Source organism: Cladophialophora immunda, assembly GCF_000835495.1.
Source record: "Cladophialophora immunda strain CBS 83496 unplaced genomic scaffold supercont1.4, whole genome shotgun sequence".
Classification (NCBI taxonomy): domain Eukaryota; kingdom Fungi; phylum Ascomycota; class Eurotiomycetes; order Chaetothyriales; family Herpotrichiellaceae; genus Cladophialophora; species Cladophialophora immunda.
In genome coordinates, this window is record NW_015622544.1 from 223,970 (window position 1) to 240,837 (window position 16,868).

The 16,868-nt window shown below is 52.7% G+C and overlaps 4 protein-coding genes across 4 annotated transcripts; all 4 read left to right on the plus strand.

Moving 5' to 3' along the window:
* Window positions 1-15: 15 nt before the first annotated feature.
* Window positions 16-3,634, plus strand: PV07_06470 (uncharacterized protein). Its single transcript, XM_016393450.1, has 2 exons — window positions 16-546; window positions 605-3,634. The coding sequence occupies exons 1-2, from the start codon at window positions 164-166 to the stop codon at window positions 3,438-3,440; spliced, it is 3,219 nt and encodes a 1,072-aa protein (XP_016246869.1). The 5' UTR covers window positions 16-163; the 3' UTR covers window positions 3,441-3,634.
* Window positions 3,635-3,666: 32 nt separating this feature from the next.
* Window positions 3,667-7,828, plus strand: PV07_06471 (uncharacterized protein). The gene has a single exon (XM_016393451.1). It carries the CDS (start codon window positions 3,800-3,802, stop codon window positions 7,613-7,615), a length of 3,816 nt encoding a protein of 1,271 aa, XP_016246870.1. The 5' UTR covers window positions 3,667-3,799; the 3' UTR covers window positions 7,616-7,828.
* A 2,996-nt stretch (window positions 7,829-10,824) lies between these two features.
* PV07_06472 (uncharacterized protein) lies at window positions 10,825-12,916 on the plus strand. The gene is made up of 3 exons (XM_016393452.1): window positions 10,825-11,348; window positions 11,428-11,516; window positions 11,630-12,916. The coding sequence occupies exons 1-3, from the start codon at window positions 11,226-11,228 to the stop codon at window positions 12,426-12,428; spliced, it is 1,011 nt and encodes a 336-aa protein (XP_016246871.1). The 5' UTR covers window positions 10,825-11,225; the 3' UTR covers window positions 12,429-12,916.
* Window positions 12,917-13,249: 333 nt separating this feature from the next.
* On the plus strand, window positions 13,250-14,662 carry PV07_06473 (uncharacterized protein). The gene has a single exon (XM_016393453.1). The coding sequence runs from the start codon at window positions 13,315-13,317 to the stop codon at window positions 13,867-13,869; it is 555 nt and encodes a 184-aa protein (XP_016246872.1). The 5' UTR covers window positions 13,250-13,314; the 3' UTR covers window positions 13,870-14,662.
* Window positions 14,663-16,868: the final 2,206 nt, after the last annotated feature.

The following is a 16,868-nucleotide window of genomic DNA, read 5'->3' on the forward strand; positions in this document are numbered from 1 at the left end:
CAAGAGTTTTCAGATGTCACCTTCAAATTACTTACCTCCTGGCCAAACTTGGTGTTGATCTAGTGGGCATTTGAGAGGCTATCAATCCTAATACGCCGTGCAATGCCCGCTTCTTTAAATTCCCTGAAGCCGGTCGTTTTTGCTTAGGCTATATGGCAATCGTATGACCCACTGCAGACCTCTGAGCAAAGCCTGGATCAGCGATCACCCTTTCGCCTCGATCTTTGAAGACTCCGGCATAGACTACATCCTACTTTCCTGCGCCCAAAGACCGCCTTGGACATTTGGAAATTTTCTCCTCCGGTTGGAGCAGGATGTACTGTTTGATGCCCGTCTCACAGAGATCATGGAGCAGTTAATAGGTGAACTTTATCAGCCTGCCAATCAATCGTCGCCGGAGCGCATCAACGAGATTCAGAAACAAATCCAACGGCTCCAGCGCGAGAAGTCAGCATGGCAACTAGCCCTGGACCTCCTCCATCATGGAGAAGCCACCATAAGATTCTATGGTGCTCTGACCCTGACCATCAAGATCAATGCCGACTGGTAAGTGTCCGAGACGCTGTCCATTTTCGTGTCACCAAAGCCGCTGAAGCCATGTTAGGGACCATGATGGCCTGGGCAAGGACGAGTACATGAGAAAATCTCTGCTTGGAGCGCTAGTGGGCAATTATATACGTTTAGTGAATCTACCAGATTCAAATTTCGTTCTCCAAAAGCTCGGTTCGACTCTTGTCACCTTTTTTGCGAGGCCGGATTCAGGCTGGAACCTCCCTTTCAGACAGGTATTGGCCTCTTTCCTCAGCAGGAACTATGTCTCTGAAGAGGATTTACCGGACATGGATCAATTGTTGGAAGCCTGCAACGACTGCTCCAACAATGAGCTTAAGGGCATGCTCCTGATCGCTACAATTATGGCGGAGGATTTGAGCAGTCGCTCTGCCAGCTCTCTCGACGAAGGACGACTCAATAACCACGTGGCTGCTAACTCTCTGGACGTATGGCTCCTCTTGAGGTATTGTGTAAAGCGTGGAATTGGCCAACAGCAGGCAGAAGCAACGCTGGAGCAAGCACGATCCCAGTCTGAAGACATGCTTCAGCTGGTCATGAAAGCGATCCCCTATTGGGCCAGCATGAGCAAATACGCAGAGAGCACCCAAGCGCGACGGAGTGAAGGCATCGCCAGAGACTGCATCGCGACGACAGTCAACTATCTTGAAGAAGAATTCTACACAGGCACAGTGCTTCAAATGCTCATCTCCTTGGAGAACTCTTCAGCAAAACTCCTTCGGGAGGCTCTGCCAAACTTCCCCGCTAGCATTGCTAATTCTCCCAAGGTAAGGGAAATGGTGGATCTCCTTCTTCAGGGCGACTTCGTTTCCGACGGCGTTCTCTATGTCGACCTGCTCGAGTCCATCATGAGCCACATAGACATCACCAAACCCGATTTCCTGCACAACCATCGGTATAACGAGGTGGTCCGGACTTTACAACGACTTCTCTCTTGCGACGGGGTGGCCGTCATTGAGGATCCTGTGTGCCAGATTGTCTTGGAGAAGATTAGTGAAATTGTCGAGGGCTATGCTGACTGGGAAGACATGAATGATCCGGCCCAAGGTTTTCTCAAGGGTTTAACGGCCAATGCATGCGAGGCTTGTCTCCTTAAGATCAGAATTCCCCCTGACGAGATGTCCAGCGAGACCCAATCTTGGGACGCTGATGATCGAGCGAAATTTCAAGATTTTCGGTACGACGTACAAGACTTTTTCCAGTCGGCCTTTCTAGTCCTTGGGAATGCGTTGATTGAGGAAATAGTCAAGAGCATTCTTGGACAAGGTACATCCCCGGACTGGAGCACCTTTGAAGCCGGCACCTTCAGTCTTATTGCATTCGCCGACACCATGTCATCCAGCCCAGATACATACGATGTCCTCATCACTACGATCCTGGGCAGCCCAGCATGGAGCTATTTCCTTCAGACCGCCGACAATGTTCCAGATCAAGCGTTGCGCACTGCTATTCGATTCATCGCTGAAAACGTGACATACCTTCACCGGCATCCGGACAGACTGGTCGCAATCCTGAACTTCCTCTTCTCGTCGCTGCACCTGCAAGCATCGACGTCTGCCGCCTCACGGGCAATATACAATCTATGCGATTCTCACAGACGGATGCTGAAAGAAGGACTACCTCAGTTCATGGACTCTTTGGCTTCAATAGGAGACATCGGTGAGACCGAGCGACATCGGATATACGCCGCTGTCGCGGCCATTATTCAAGCATTACCGGCCGAAGAAGCCAAAGTCGAGCCGCTGTCACGTCTTCTTGCCCCCATTGGTCATGCACTGACAACCCTGGACGGCAACAATGTCGACAAAGCCGACATCTTGCGTGGCTGCATCGACATCATGCAGACTCTTGCCTCGATTGGCAAAGGCCTGCGCTCGCCAGCCGATGTACCGGTGGACTTGGAAGCCTCAAGCACAGGTTCTTCGGACTTTTGGACAAGCGGTCACGGTGCCTCTGTCCAGCAGAATGTACTCGCCATGTACCACGCTACCATGCAAAAAGTCGGATCCTATGTCGACAATGTATTTGTTGACGCCTGCTGCGACTTCATCAAATCGGGGTTCACCGAAGAGCATCCGTCGCCCTTTAAGTTTACAGACTCGATCGGGCTTGAGTTGGTTACACAGTTTATCAATCTCGACAACCCAAGCATCGACAATACAATGGCTTGTGCCTCGAGTTTCCTGGCTTCTGTGAGTCCGCAGAATCTTCATGCCAGTGTCAGCGGCCTCGTGTATGCAGTCATTTCCAATCAGCAGCACGTTCTGTCCAAGTACCAGGAAACAAAGCAACTCCCAGATAATAATTTTCAGTCTAGTTCACTGGATTTTCTGAACCGCTTGCTCAGCAAATGGGCTGCAATGTGGTTTGATATGCAAGACAGCCAAAACACAGCCGCTGTATCCGTGGAGATGGGCTTGATTGTCATGGCAGACTCTGACACACTTCCGCGCCGTTCAGCAGCAGGATACTTTGCAGCCTTTGCAGAGGTAAGTGGGCCGGAGAGCGGTTTGGACAGCGAAGCGAATGCACGGCTCAAGGGCATGCTCCTAACGTTTGGGCCGCGAATCCTCTCACTTGTGCTCCGTCTTCTAGGAGGAGAATGTGCGCGTTCGGAGATCGACAGCCTGACCGAAACCCTCAAGAGATTCGTGCAGAAACAATTCATGTTGAGCAAAGCGGTGCTCAGAGAAGCGATCAAGCAGGAATCTGGTGTCATGAGCGATAAGGCCATCAACGCTACAACGCTAGAACAACGCAACCGGTTTGTGGCACAGGTTGAGGCCCTACGAGGCGCCAGGAAAACGATTGATGTTGTGAAGGACTTCTGGATTGCCTGTAGGGGAAGCGGATTTGGATATATCGCTTGATCTTAGGCACCCTGAGTAGACGGGGAGTAGAGTCTTGCGATAGTGAGTATCAAGCCGTTGAAATCCAACGAAAGATCCATCTAGGCCGTAAGGAGGATGGAGGTCCACGAGTACTTGGGGTGTAGTAGTGACAAGCATTATACTTATATAGACGGATGGATGTGGCCCGATTGGAGGAACAAGAAGCGTTGACCGGGGTCTCCAACTCCCATACAAGTCGCGATTCATCTCACTCCCACTAGCCTCAGCTCCTGGTCGACATTGTTTTGGCTTGAGCCTGTGCTGGCCAACGCCTCTTTTCCTTTGCATCTCACCAAAGATGCCACTCCGCTGCACCGGCTTCTGCAATTTCCGCCAGTATGAGCGGTAACAACCCTTATGCCGTCAACGGCGGGTATGGGGGACTTCGCCAGTCCAACGACTCTAATCCCTATGCCCCTACGAATGCCGCCAACTCTGTCTCCGGCAGTCGCTACGCGGACCCGTATCTGAATCAGCAGAATAACGGTTCCTCTCCATCTGTCAACAGTTTCGGCCCTCAGGAGCGCAGGCGCAGATCAAACCCGTATGACCAGCGCGATCGAGATTCTCCAAGCCCACTACCCTCAACGCTGTCAGGCGCGGGAGGAGGGAGCATTGCTGGAGGCTATGGGGGAATGCCGCGTGCAAGATATGGGGAGACCGCGGCTCCGTCGAGAAACGAATATGACCATGGAAGAGCAAGGGACCCCCAAGATTACGAACAGAGGCAGCCCACGCCCTCGTTCCGAGAAAGGGAGAGAGCCTACAACGAGAGCCAGAGAGCGTACAATGAGAGCAGGAGTCGAGATGGCAGGGAGATGCGAGGACAGATGCCTCCCCCGTCCAACATCCCTTCGAAACCGAGTCAATCCGGTCTGGGCCAACAAACGCCCACGAATGGTTACAAAGCCCCTCAGAACTACGCCACTCCGGACGCTGCCAACCGACATTACTCTCCGCGACGTCCGGCAAAGAGCATGGACGAGATTTTGCGTCACATACAGTCAAATTGGAAAGAGATGGAGGGTGACGATTGTGTGCCTGTGAAGATGGCGCTCAGGCTCATGGATCCCAGCTCATTGGGCCTCGCCGATAAAGAGGGGGACTTCGCCAACACACACGTTGACCTGCAGAAGAGTCTGAAGACTGTGGTCAACGAGCATTATGCTGACTTCAACAGCGCAGTCGGCACCTATCACAAAATCCAGAACGCCATTCGGGACAGCCAAAGCCGCGTGAGACATCTGAAGCTCGGCTTGATGAACGTAAAGGACGGCATGCTGACCACTCGGCCGGAACTGCGGACGCTCGCCGAACAGAGTGGTGAGCTCGACGACATGCTCGTGACGTTGAGCAAAATCGAGTCTTTCAAGCTCATCCCGGGGAAGCTGGAGGAGAAAATCAGCGAGAAAAAATTCCTCGGGGCCGTCGACATTTTGATGGACAGTCTCAAAAACATTACGAAAAGCGAGTTCGATGGGATCGGCGCCATCTCCGATCTTCGAAGCTATTTCACCAACCAAGAGAGTACCTTGTTGGATATCCTCATTGAAGAGTTGCACGATCATCTCTACCTCAGAAGTCCTTATTGCAAAGACAGGTGGAAAGGGAAGAAAGCCAATGGAGAAGATCGAGACCCAAAGGACAACATGATGGCGGTGGGCGTCAATGCTTGGGATCGGCCATTCAACCACTACTTGAACAATGTCGACCTCACAACGCCCATGGCGGAAGACCCCACGAAGAACCCCGAAACCGACACTTTCTACTATATACACATGATCATTGAGTCACTCAACAAGCTGGGCCAACTTGGGGAGGCAGTGTCGAGAATCGAGCAGAGAATGCCAATCGAGTTATACAAGGTTGCTGAGAAAACTAACCACGACATAGATGCCAAATATCCGAGTCATCTGAGAGCTCAATTCAACAAAGCAAATCGAAAGACATACACGCTGCAAATGAACGACGCGAGGGCACAAGTGTTGTCCGACTTCCTGTGGACCTTGTACTCCAAATTCGAGGCCATCGCTGAGAGTCATCGGGTGCTCCACGAAGTGATTGGAGGGATTGCAACGAGAGAGAAGGCAGCCAAGCCTGACAAGTATACCACCGGCTTCAAAGAACTCTGGAAGCTGTATCAGATGGAGATGCGGTCGATATTGCACGACTATTTGGCTACAGACGGCGACCATATGGCCTTACGATCTGGATTGTCTGGCACGGCCAGCACTGACATCTTCGCTCGACCTCAGCGGGACAAGAACAAGAAAATGTTTCGGCTTTCAGAAATGGACCAGAAATCAGAGTCGATGAGAGCCGAGGAGGATGAGCTCAACGAGATCCTCAAGAGCTCAGTACCAGGTCTCGTCAGCAAATCCCGGGCAAGAGATGGGTCTGATATGGTTACAGATCGCACTGGAGAGGATAGCTCTGTGGCGGCTCACAAGTTGTTGATTGAGCCCGGGGTCTTCAACATGACCATCTTGTTACCTCCGTCCTTGACATTCCTGCAGCGCCTGAAAGATATTGTGCCTTCAACGGCACACATCCCCATGAGCACGTTGACCACATTCCTCGACGACTTCCTCATCAATGTTTTCCATCCCCAGCTTGAAGAAGCGGTGACCGAGCTTTGTGCGCAAGCCATGATTGATCTCGAAGCATTCTCCGATGACTCGCAATGGTCCAAGCACTCGCCACATCCGATTTTCAAGGGAACAGTGTCTTTCATGGCGCTGATCCGCGCCTTTTCGGAGATGCTGAGCTCGATTCCCCAAGACCAAATATTCACTCAACTCATTATCGACCAGCTAGTCACGTATTACGACAAGTGTTATGGCTTCTATAAGGCTTTGGTGAGTCGCGTGGCGTCTTCAGATCCGGCCCAAAATGGCACCAACACCTTGTCAACCAAAACGGCGGCCTCGCTTGCAGCGTCTGGTGAGGTCCATGACGCCGCGCTAGAGCTGTTAAACTACGACAAGTCGACCAACAAGGGCGTGTCTCGGTCCAGCCTGATCACTAAAGAGGTGCAGACTCTCCTTTCTGCGACCAAGACAAACCCGCTGTCAGCCTACGACATTATCTCCGACCCCAAATCAGTCCATCAACTTTCTCTGCTCTACAACAGCATGCAATGGTTAGGCGCCGCTCTGGCGCAAATTCGGCATGTCGAGAGTAGTACACATACTGGCCTCTCACATGCAAGAAGTGGTTCGCAGAACAGGAGTGTCCGGCGGTGGACATTGATTACCAGTCTGCGCAGTGGCGGTTCCAGTAAATCACCTTCTCATCCTGGCGCCACGGTCCCAGTCTTCTTGCCTCTCACGTCCGAAACTGCCATTCCTTTTGATACGGTTGTGTCCTCTTTCCGTTCCCTGGCACAGACATGCCTGTTGACGCTACACATCGACGTCCGGTGTGGTATCATTCACCAATTGTCCCGCACGTTGCGCGGGCCCGACAATAATAATAGCCCGACCACCTCGCCCGATAACCGAGACTCTGCGGGTGCTCCGCCTCTTGATTCAGGACTTTACCCATACGTCCTATCTTCTCCGCCATCTTCAGCGTCCCCCTTGATCCTCGAACTCAACAATGACCTCATCGCCTTCGACTCGAACATTGCGTCGTTCCTCGGCACGCGGGAGAGGAATTTCATCCTCAAGGGTCTATCGCAGCTCGTAGATCGCTATCTCGTTGCCACCGCAGATGTGATTGGAGTGATGAACACCAATGGGGCAGAGCGGGTTCGGATTGATACAATGGTGGTGCAACAGAATTTGAGAGCCATTCTGGCGAACACAACGGACAAGCGACGGAGCTGGACCAGCGGCAGCAAGGACCAAGCTGGCCTAGGCATTTCAGGCGCCGACGACTCGGAAGGCGGTGAAGACGACGATGGACTCCTTGTTTCCTCCAGTCGATATTTCGACCTCTTCCTAACCGGGCCCGATTCGATCCTACAGTACGTCCGGGACTGCAAGTCCCAAAAGAAGGATGTGGGATACACCTACGATGAACTGCGCACGCTGGTCGAGTTGTGCTTCAGCGCGAAACTGAAGGGCGAGGACCGGGAGGGGGCCATCAGGGCGAGGAAAGGGTTGCAAGATGCACTATTGGAGCTGGGCGAAGGCATGTGGGATAGTTAAGAGGCCTAGACCTTGGTTGTTGCTCAAGAGTCTGGCTTGGTGAGGTGTGCATTTTTGGCAGGGTTCGGAGACGATGTTCAAATATATAGCCAGATCTGTCAGGTATCAGGCAGGGTAGACAGACCTGTGTGGTCCGCCCTCGAGTAACTTATGGACTACAATTGACGAGAGATGCAAAAGAGGAGGAGCGTGTGAGGGATGATTCCTTTTATATTTTCTCCTTCCGTTCCTCTTTCCGTCATTCTTCCATCCCCTGGCTACAATCCGTAAGGGAGTCCATGATTTCGTGGGTCGTGATAATAGAATATTCGCCACACAGGGGTCCCAATTGGTTTCAGTCCCCCGAAGTCGACGGCCCTGTGTTTCAGCTTCTGCTCTCGTTTTAGTTCCTGGATTGTTTTTTGGGGGGGGGGGGGGGGGGGGGTTCACCCATGCATAGGCTGATGGACTGCGCAAGGAGCACGTCGCAATGACCTGCTCGACGCAAGGGTGGGAGCAGCTACTTAATGATTGAATGAGTAGGGTCGGACGGAGGGTTAGGAAGAAAGGGAGAGGCGCAGGCAGGTTATTTGGCGAAGCAGGAACATTCCTCCCTGACGGCTACTGCTCGCCACCGGTGCCATCGTCTTTGGTATAACCGTCCCTTTTGTTCCCTTTGAACATGTGAGGGAGCGGTAGGGCTGTGTGCTTTCTCCTCCTGCAGTCAGCCCTGTATTCTTTTCCCGCATCCCATCTTATATACCATTACCATGTCGTTTCTCTCTTGAAGTTGGCATTCGTTATATTCCCTGCTTCCCAGTCTCCCTTTTGTTTTTGTTTTTGTTTTTTTATTTTTGTTTTTTTTAAATTTAGGCCCTGATGTACTTCGACGCGAGTGTTGAACGATTTCGACTCGACCGAAGGGGGAACAATGGGCGATGGATATTCATGGACGATACGCCCGAAATGTTTGTCTTCTCTGTTGTATGGTGCAGCATTTGCATCGTCGTGTGCAATTGCGATCAGTGCGAGACGGTCGTCAAAATGAAGTTTGTTGTAACACGAACAAGTCGGCGCAACCTAGCCAGCCTTTCTTTCCTTTCCATGTGGAGGCATCGAGAACCATGTACCTCCGCATGTATCTTAGGATCGAATACCTCTATAACTCCGCCACTCTTGGTGTTGGATAGTAACCGTAGCCTGGTCTAGACGTTCAGCCACCTCGCAAAGTGTGTGAATTGTGGACGCGGCACGAATTCGAGGAAAGGAATCAGGAGAGGTAGTGGCAAATAGGAAGATGGTCGACTCGGCTGGGATCTCGAAACTGCTTGCTGCATCAGTGCATTCAGAAAGAAATGTTGTGAAGGTGAGGGCTAAGTCCATGTAGTTCTCGGTGACTTAGAACAGTACACCATGAATGGCAGCCAGTTTCACGCCACGAACAAAAGGATTGTCGATGAAATAAATTGGCAGTAACCTGGTTTTGTCTTTTTGTCTTTTTGTCTTTTGTTTTTTTTTCTCTTTATTTTCTCGTTACATCCTTCTGCAGGTATTTTGGTACGGCTAAAGTCGGCTGCCTCGCGGTCCAAGCCAGAATTGCCAGCACAACAGACAGCAAGTCCCCCTACCTGACGGCCTGGACTATCCTGCAGGCCTGGGTTCTTCTAGCCTCAAAGAGGATGTGGTACCTTTGTGCTTGGTGCTCAAGTTTCGCAGTCGCACATGTCGCCAATCAAGGTGCTCAGGACTTAATGTTTGAAAGAAAATATGAATGTAGCAAGGCATCCCGTAGGGCTCGAGTAGCAACGCAACTATTGACCTGGTTGCTTCACAAATCAATAACAGATAAAGCTGTGCTTTTTCCGGGTCTGACTCCATCGACCAACGCTTTTGGCTTTCAAAGCGGTCACGACATGACACGAGATGAGGCTGCGCTCCCAGGCATCGAAAGCCGGGGGTACACCGTTTTGATCTTGGGAAAAGGGAGACCACTGTAGGTTGTCTGCAATGCCCGGGGGCTCGGGGAAGGTCTTCGCGAGAGAAAGTTGCAAAAGGAGGGATCTGTAAGGGCTTGAGGGTAAGAAGCCAGTGTCTTGAGGCCTATTCGAAGATCGTAGGAGAGAAAGCAAAGATTTTGCATTTGGCGATGATCTGACATGGCACGATACCGTGCTGGAGCTTTGAGATGTGGCCGATACTGGAAGTGCTCGCCCTGGAAACTGTCAATATAACTGGAAATGTCCTGGTACCATTCTCTCGCCCATCGTTAAAACAATACCCCGTAACGGCAGGGCACCAACCACCAAACAGGCCCAAGGCTTAAGTCTCCTGGAAGGACGGGTCTCTGTCCCGGATTAGACAAGGAGAGGCTGGATAGTGGAGCACATTTGTGATTTCCCAGCCGCGGAAAATGCCACCAGGAGAAAACTTCCGGGCAAGCTCTGGCAAGACCGATACCTAAGCCAGGGGCCAGCTCGAGCCCAATTTCTGGGCTCGTCCATGCATTGTGGTAGTGTCAAGGCGACAAACTCGCCACACTTGTGGTTGAATGCGACCTGTAGTGGACTGTGCTGTCCAGCGTGATCGTTCTAAGACCGACTCTATCGACAGGCTCACATGCTCACCGTCCAGTGACCACTGCCGCCCAGATCTATAGCTCAAGTGGATCGCGCCTGGAGGTTCGCCACTCGCACATAACACTGTGTCTTGACTGTCGGCGATGCCAATGTGGTAGTAAGCACAGGTTCCACGCCGCCATGCCAAATCGCAGACAGTGGCATGTTGCCCATGAAGTGTCCCTCATAACTCCGGCCTCTATGCTAACGCTAGCTTCAATGAGCATGGGCCATGGCGGTGGGAACAAATTGGGATTCCAGGAGTTGTTTCTCCTCGCAGATTAATTGGAGAACATGACGTGGGATCTCGATGGCGGATTGAAGTTCAGGCAATTCTAGCAATGGACTAGAACCCAGCTTTTGCCTCCATGCGCAGTTCTTGTAGATGATTTTTCGGGCGGACTGTGGAGACTGAGCAGGGTCAGACAGGGTCGTAGGGAAGGAGAAGGCGATGGAAGAAGAACCGTGGCGGGCACCGAGTACTCGTTGATGATTCCATGATGAGGACGCCAATTGTGTCTTGAGCCGATTGGACAGTTGGATCTTAGCAGGGCGATGCTGGCCAGGTGCACATCGTGCAGCAGCTTGCCCGTTCCCTCTTTTCCAACCTCACAACCCGACTCTTGGCCAAGAAGGGTTTCGTCGCCAACTCTCGTCCATGCCACTTCCCTCGACATTTGAACGTATTTTCCAAACGTTTGCTGAGACGATCGGTCTTTTGTGACCAAGGCAATTATCTGTTCGAAGAACAATCGAACAAACTGTGGCTGAAACTGTGGCTGAAATAGTGTGGAAAGTCGGGTGGGAAGGATGAGCGGCTTTCCGCAGTACTGTGGCCGTCAGTTATCGCTTAGAACTATACCTTGACATTTCCGATAACGTAGCCGTCTAACTGCGGTATCTCGCTGTCGGGAACGGCAAGGGTAACCTGTGCGTTTTGGTCGACAAGACAGTCAAGCCTGCCATCTGAAAACCCTGTCATTTTGACCTAGTGCGGCAACCACCGCGACATCAGGATGCCGAACCGCAAAGAAGCGCAAGATCTTAAGCCTTCACCCAAATCAGGAAGTGGCGAGGCCCCCAAATCACGGGTCAGGATAGGGAGAGCCTGTGATCGCTGCAAGATCAAGAAGAGCAAGGTGAATTGACCCCTCGCGGGCAGTCTTTTTGTCGAGGAGCCAGCAGAAAGCACCGTCAGAAGGCTAACTCCCATTGCAGTGCGATGGCAATACTCCTTGCTCAGCATGTATAGCGAGTGAGAGCATGTGTGAGTATAGCGCACGGAGACGAAGGGAGGCAAGAGACTGGTGAGTGACGCCGATCACCGTATCGACTTTCGACGGTCTTGCGGCGAAGGACTTCGCTTTCAGTGTGTGTGCGTCCGCTTTTGCGCTCTGAGTCTGACATCTGATTTCCTCAGGTACTGGGGTATGCAGGATGTGATCGACGAGGCGCTCCAGAGACTCTACTGGGCATGTCGGGAAGGTCGCGGATTCCCAGGAGTGATTCCAGACGAGAGTGGCGGTCGAGTATCGACTGACGCGATTCTTCGAGGACTAGGACTGAGTCCTCCACCGGTAGACGATACACGCGTGGCAGCGAGCCGGTCAGATTCGGTCTTGGACGTGCAGTCTCATCCTCATCGTCCACAATCATATCGTCCGCCGGATTTCCAGCCATCGGATTTGTCGCGCATCAAAACTACCTCTTCTGCCATGCCACCACTGTCAACCACCGTAGAAGCGGCGGCTGATGGCGTAGGTCGAAGAGGAAGACCAGCGTCAGGAATGGAAGTAGATGGTAAAGAGGGGATGTCTGACGGGCTTCCTGACGGGCTTCCGGATGGGCTTCCGGATGGTCTTGATCACCTATTCCAAGGGAGGATGGACAGTAGGATTGATCCCACAATGCTGCAAGATGGAGACTCGGGTATGATGGACGACTCGCAATACCCAGATATAAGTGTCATGAGCTTTGGGGCTGGGGGTCGACCTGGTACTCAGGCTCAGGGCCCGCCCATGCAGCCTGCGGCCAGTCAGCACCACCTCGACGGTCTACCTCGGGAACAGTACAGATCTGATGAACTGCCAGGGTGGCAAGGACAGGGTCACGACGTTGACGGCATGCTTGCTTGGCCAGGTAATATGGCCTCCATATATAGGAGGGCCGGACAGGACAAAAACAGGGCAGGGAATGATCTTGTTGACGGAGAACGATGAGGCTTCGAGAGGCAGCCTACCGTAACGGGTTGCTTGGGGCGGTCGACATCTTCCGCCTGGCACCGTGGCCCGGACAAGAGACTAAACGAATAAGAGTGATACTGAGGAGGGGGATGGGGCCAAGGTTAGCATTCGGGGGCGATGTCTGTGAAGTCGCAGAAACAAGTTGCGTCTTTGGAGAATCAAGAACAGAAAGAGAATAAGGACAATACAAATGGGCTCGAGACAGATCAAGTATGGAAGTAGCAAGGTTGACTCGATGTCAAAGCGCAGCATTGGTTCAAATTCCGCAGAGGAGGGCTGGAGGAAGAAGGCTCCGCGCGGCCAAAGACGAGAAACGAAGTCTGTTGAAGAAGTGATGGAGAAGAGGAAGAAAAGGGGCAGCGGTACGGAGGACCTACCGTGGGCATCACACAATGAAAAGGAACTTAGTAGTCCAAGTAGAGTGGATGGGCAATAGATAGTGCTGAGTGGTGAGTGGTTGACCCGGCGCGATATTCGAAGGAGATACGGATTCATTTTCCGGGGGGGGGGCTAGGCGAGGAATCACCATGGCGAGGTTTCCAGGCAATCAGAGGGTGGCACCCCCTCCCTTAGAAGCGGGTCCCTGGCGAGCCCGAGGGCGAGGGCACGGGCGGTGCCTGGGATGCGGGCCCTATGCTTCTAGCTGGGCAACCGACCAAGTACCTCGTACTGGAGGGAGGTATGAGAGTGGCAAGCAGTAGAAGCGGAGAAATTATCTCACGAGCAAAATAGTCACGTCACGTGGTCCTTATCGATAACGCAAAAGGTTCTCTCGCCTTCACCAGGCCACTGCGCAAGGCCGTTCCTCCACTAACAATCACCCCGTGCTTGAACAGGAATCCAGAAGGTGAACCACCCAAACATGTCGTCCAATGTTGGCCTCTCCACCCCACGCGGCTCAGGGACTTCAGGCTATGTCCAGCGCAACCTCTCTCTCCTAAAACCTCGCGCTGTCGGGGTCGGCGCCCCCTACAGCCTGGACTCCGCCCGGCAACAAGCGCCCAAGACCCGGAAGCCCGACCAGGAAATCTTGAACCATGACCGTCTCCGAGCCATTGAGGTGAAAGTTCTGGAACTGAGGGAGAAGCTCGAGGATGACGAGCTCGAGGAGGAGCAGATCGACGAAGAGTGCGAGAAGCTGAGAGAACAGCTGACCAAAGAGATGGAACGGGAGAAGAACCGGGACGGCGGGAGATCAAGAGGTGGCAGTGCCAGGCGGGTGGATGGAAAGGGCCTCAAGAGCTACCAGGTGCACGAACTGGCCGAGGCAAAGGAACAAGAGAGTGAACGATTACGAAGAGCTCTTGGACTCAAACCTGGTGAAATCCCGCAAGATGACGAACACCCGATGGCGAGACAGGAGAAGAGGAGACGGGAGAGAGAGGGAGTCCAAGAGAAGACTGAACCTGTGGAGTGAGGTTTTGGGGAACAGGAACCAAAGCACCGACAGCGAGGCCCATATTTCCCCAGTATGTCTCGCTAACAGTCGCCTTCCTCAGTAAAGAAGCTCCCAGGGCACAGGCAGAGAAATTGGCGTCACACCCTGTTCACTTCTTATGGGTGTCACTGCCGTCGCTGGTATCAGACTAGACACGACCAGAAAGCTGATTCAAGCACCCCTACGGCGAGGCTTCACCAAAGACACAGCTCAATGGTTCGCCAGAGGTTACGGTCTTCCAAAATCAAGGGATGGCATCGTCGCCCCTCTCAGACTGCACCACCATCGTGTGGAATACGGGTTTGGCAATGCCGGAATATTCTGGGTTCAGAAGCCGATGTCTATGTGATCCTTATGGGATGCGGTCTGCCATGCCAACAAGACGCCTAATACCTGCTCAAGCTTACTAGAACGTCCTTGGTCTCCGCAGTCCTGGACATTCTTCTCAAACCTGTCACAAAAGAAGCAGGCCCAGTGCCTCGTCATCAATAGATCTACGCCCTCCCTATCCTATGCTTTCCTCTGCCGCTAAAACGGAAGGGTGGAACTGGTTGGCGAACCAACCAAAAGGAAAAAGGCGGATTACCTCAACAGTCGCCGACGATGTTGTGGCACGGCTTTTTGGGACGATCAAATAGTTCATGTTTCGGTGTTTCACCAAGCCATCGTGCAAAGATCTCATGTCAAGTGTTTGCGTACATTAGCAACAAAGAGACCTGCATTTTGCGTGCGCGCTAATATGTTCTCCTCCTGCTCACTGCCACATGTTGTCGGCATATACATATGTCCTTCCCAAAGAAGAGGCGATATCTACCCAACGGACCCTGAGAGCCAGCCCGCGCCGCAACTCTCTCCCGCCCCATATGAGGCTTGTTTTCCCTTCTCCAGATATGCAGGGGTTGTTATCGCGCCAGTGCAAGGAGCGGGTGCCCGTAAGTCGCCTTCATCGGGTCAACGTCAGGAATCAGTGCCAGCGCAGCGAGACTCCAAGAACAGTGATTACAATGTTTTGCTCTGCTGAGGTTTCTTTTCTTGTTGCAAGACCAATCCCCAGAAGAACCCACCCACCCGATTGCGACTATTCTTGTGTATTGTGTCGCTCAAGTTCCGACCAAGACAAGCAGAGAATCCACCCGTCTATGGCAACGCCGGCTGGCATATTTCCCGACCACAGCAAGCGCCTTTGCTTGTGCTCAACGGACGCCTTTCCTGCATCCTGCAACCTGCGACTGCCTATGCACCAGCATCCCGGTTTTCAAACGTTGGGGATTTTGAAGTGCTGGATCAGCCTTGTCACACTCCTCCCAGCTCGCCACGGGCAATTTCTCTTCTCCCCTGTGATAAGCGTGATGACCGGGCTGACCAGTAGGACAGGCTCCACCGAATTTCCAGGATGCGGCCGTCAAAGCGGTCATTCATCTCCTGAAGGTTAGATTTAGTGACAGCGCGCAGACTGATGATGAGTGAGTACTGTCGATTGTGTTTCTTCTCCCTGTCTTCTTCTGCGAATTCGGTGATCCCTGCCTGCCACGATCTGTATTGCGAATCATGTACCGCACTGTTGAATCCGACTGGTAAATGGATGGATGGGTGGACAGCTGAGACTCCGATACTGAGACGGTCGCCTATTGGGCGCTTAAGCAGTAGCCTTTCGCGAGGCCTGTGAAGCTCCAAACACTTGATGCCCTGAGCACGCGCCAAGGACATGGAGGGGCTCAGCCTTCTGCATTCTGATTGGTTCGCCTTCACCCTGTTTCATGCATACGGTTCAACACCGAATGATTCGACTGCACGCGTCTTGCACTCAAACATCTTCCATTCATCCGTCAATGTGTCGCGTCAGATGGGCGACATCCGAATGAAAATGCTCAAGTCTCTTTTGCCCCTTTGTTTGGCTGTCTGGCACATCTTCCCAACAAGTCTTGCAGTGTTTGCCGAGTTTCCCCAGTAGAGAGTCGTATGGTGTGGTCAGTCCCTTGTCGAACCCTGGCCGGATGTCCAGATCCAATTTCCCAGAGCCGCCACTACAGGCATTTGTTGAGAAGACCCTCTCGACGGGTCCACGCCTCATGGTGTTTGTGCGCGTGTGTTTGAAGCCATACCTCAGTGATGGTCGTCGAGTATGTCCAACCGCTCGTGGTTGAGCAGTCACCCTGTGACAGCCCTGTCTTCTTTGTTCTCTCGGGTCGTGCCGTGTCTCCTTGTGCCACCCTGGGACTTCTATATTGTTGCAACTCGCGCCATGCTTAGCAACAAGGTGTGTGGAACACGGTGGTATCACTCGTCCCGACGGCAGTGGCTGACCATACTCCAATGATGTTCCCCAGATCATCTCTACCTTGCCGTCGATGAAACTTGCGGCGTATCCTCTCCCATGTCTGCTCTTGCCTACTGCCGCTTTGCTAATAGAACCTGGAGTTCTCTTCGGTTTCGACCTTGTGATGGGCATGTTCAATTGTGTCGCGCGCGTCGAGCCAGGTGGGTGTGGGAGTCGTCAGTGCCTTGACTTTGGGTATCTCGTGTCTCAAAGTATATAGTAGCATCATCGTCCTGTGGTCGTATTGCTTCTGATCAGCTTCGACAACCTGCTTCAGCACTCTGCAACCTGAAATCGACAAGCTCGGTCGGATACGTCGTCCGATCATTTTTTTCAGCCTACAAAGAAGACTTCAGTCCATCGTCTTGACCAGCCCATTCTTCAAGGGCATTCCATCTCATAAACGAAATGAAGATCATCTCACTGCTCATTGCCTTCATGGCTGCCGGAGTCATGGCTGCGCCCATCGATCCTCCTGCAGGTGCGTTTTGTTTGTCACCTATGTTTCGGCATTTGTACTGATGTGTCCAGGACTAATCGACCGCGGCGTGAGCGGTGCAAGCCGAACCCATGGCAGCGGTGACTTCAAAAGAGATGAGCTCGTCGACCGCGGCGTGAGCGGTGCGAGCCGGACCCATGGCAGCGGTGACTTCAAAAGAGA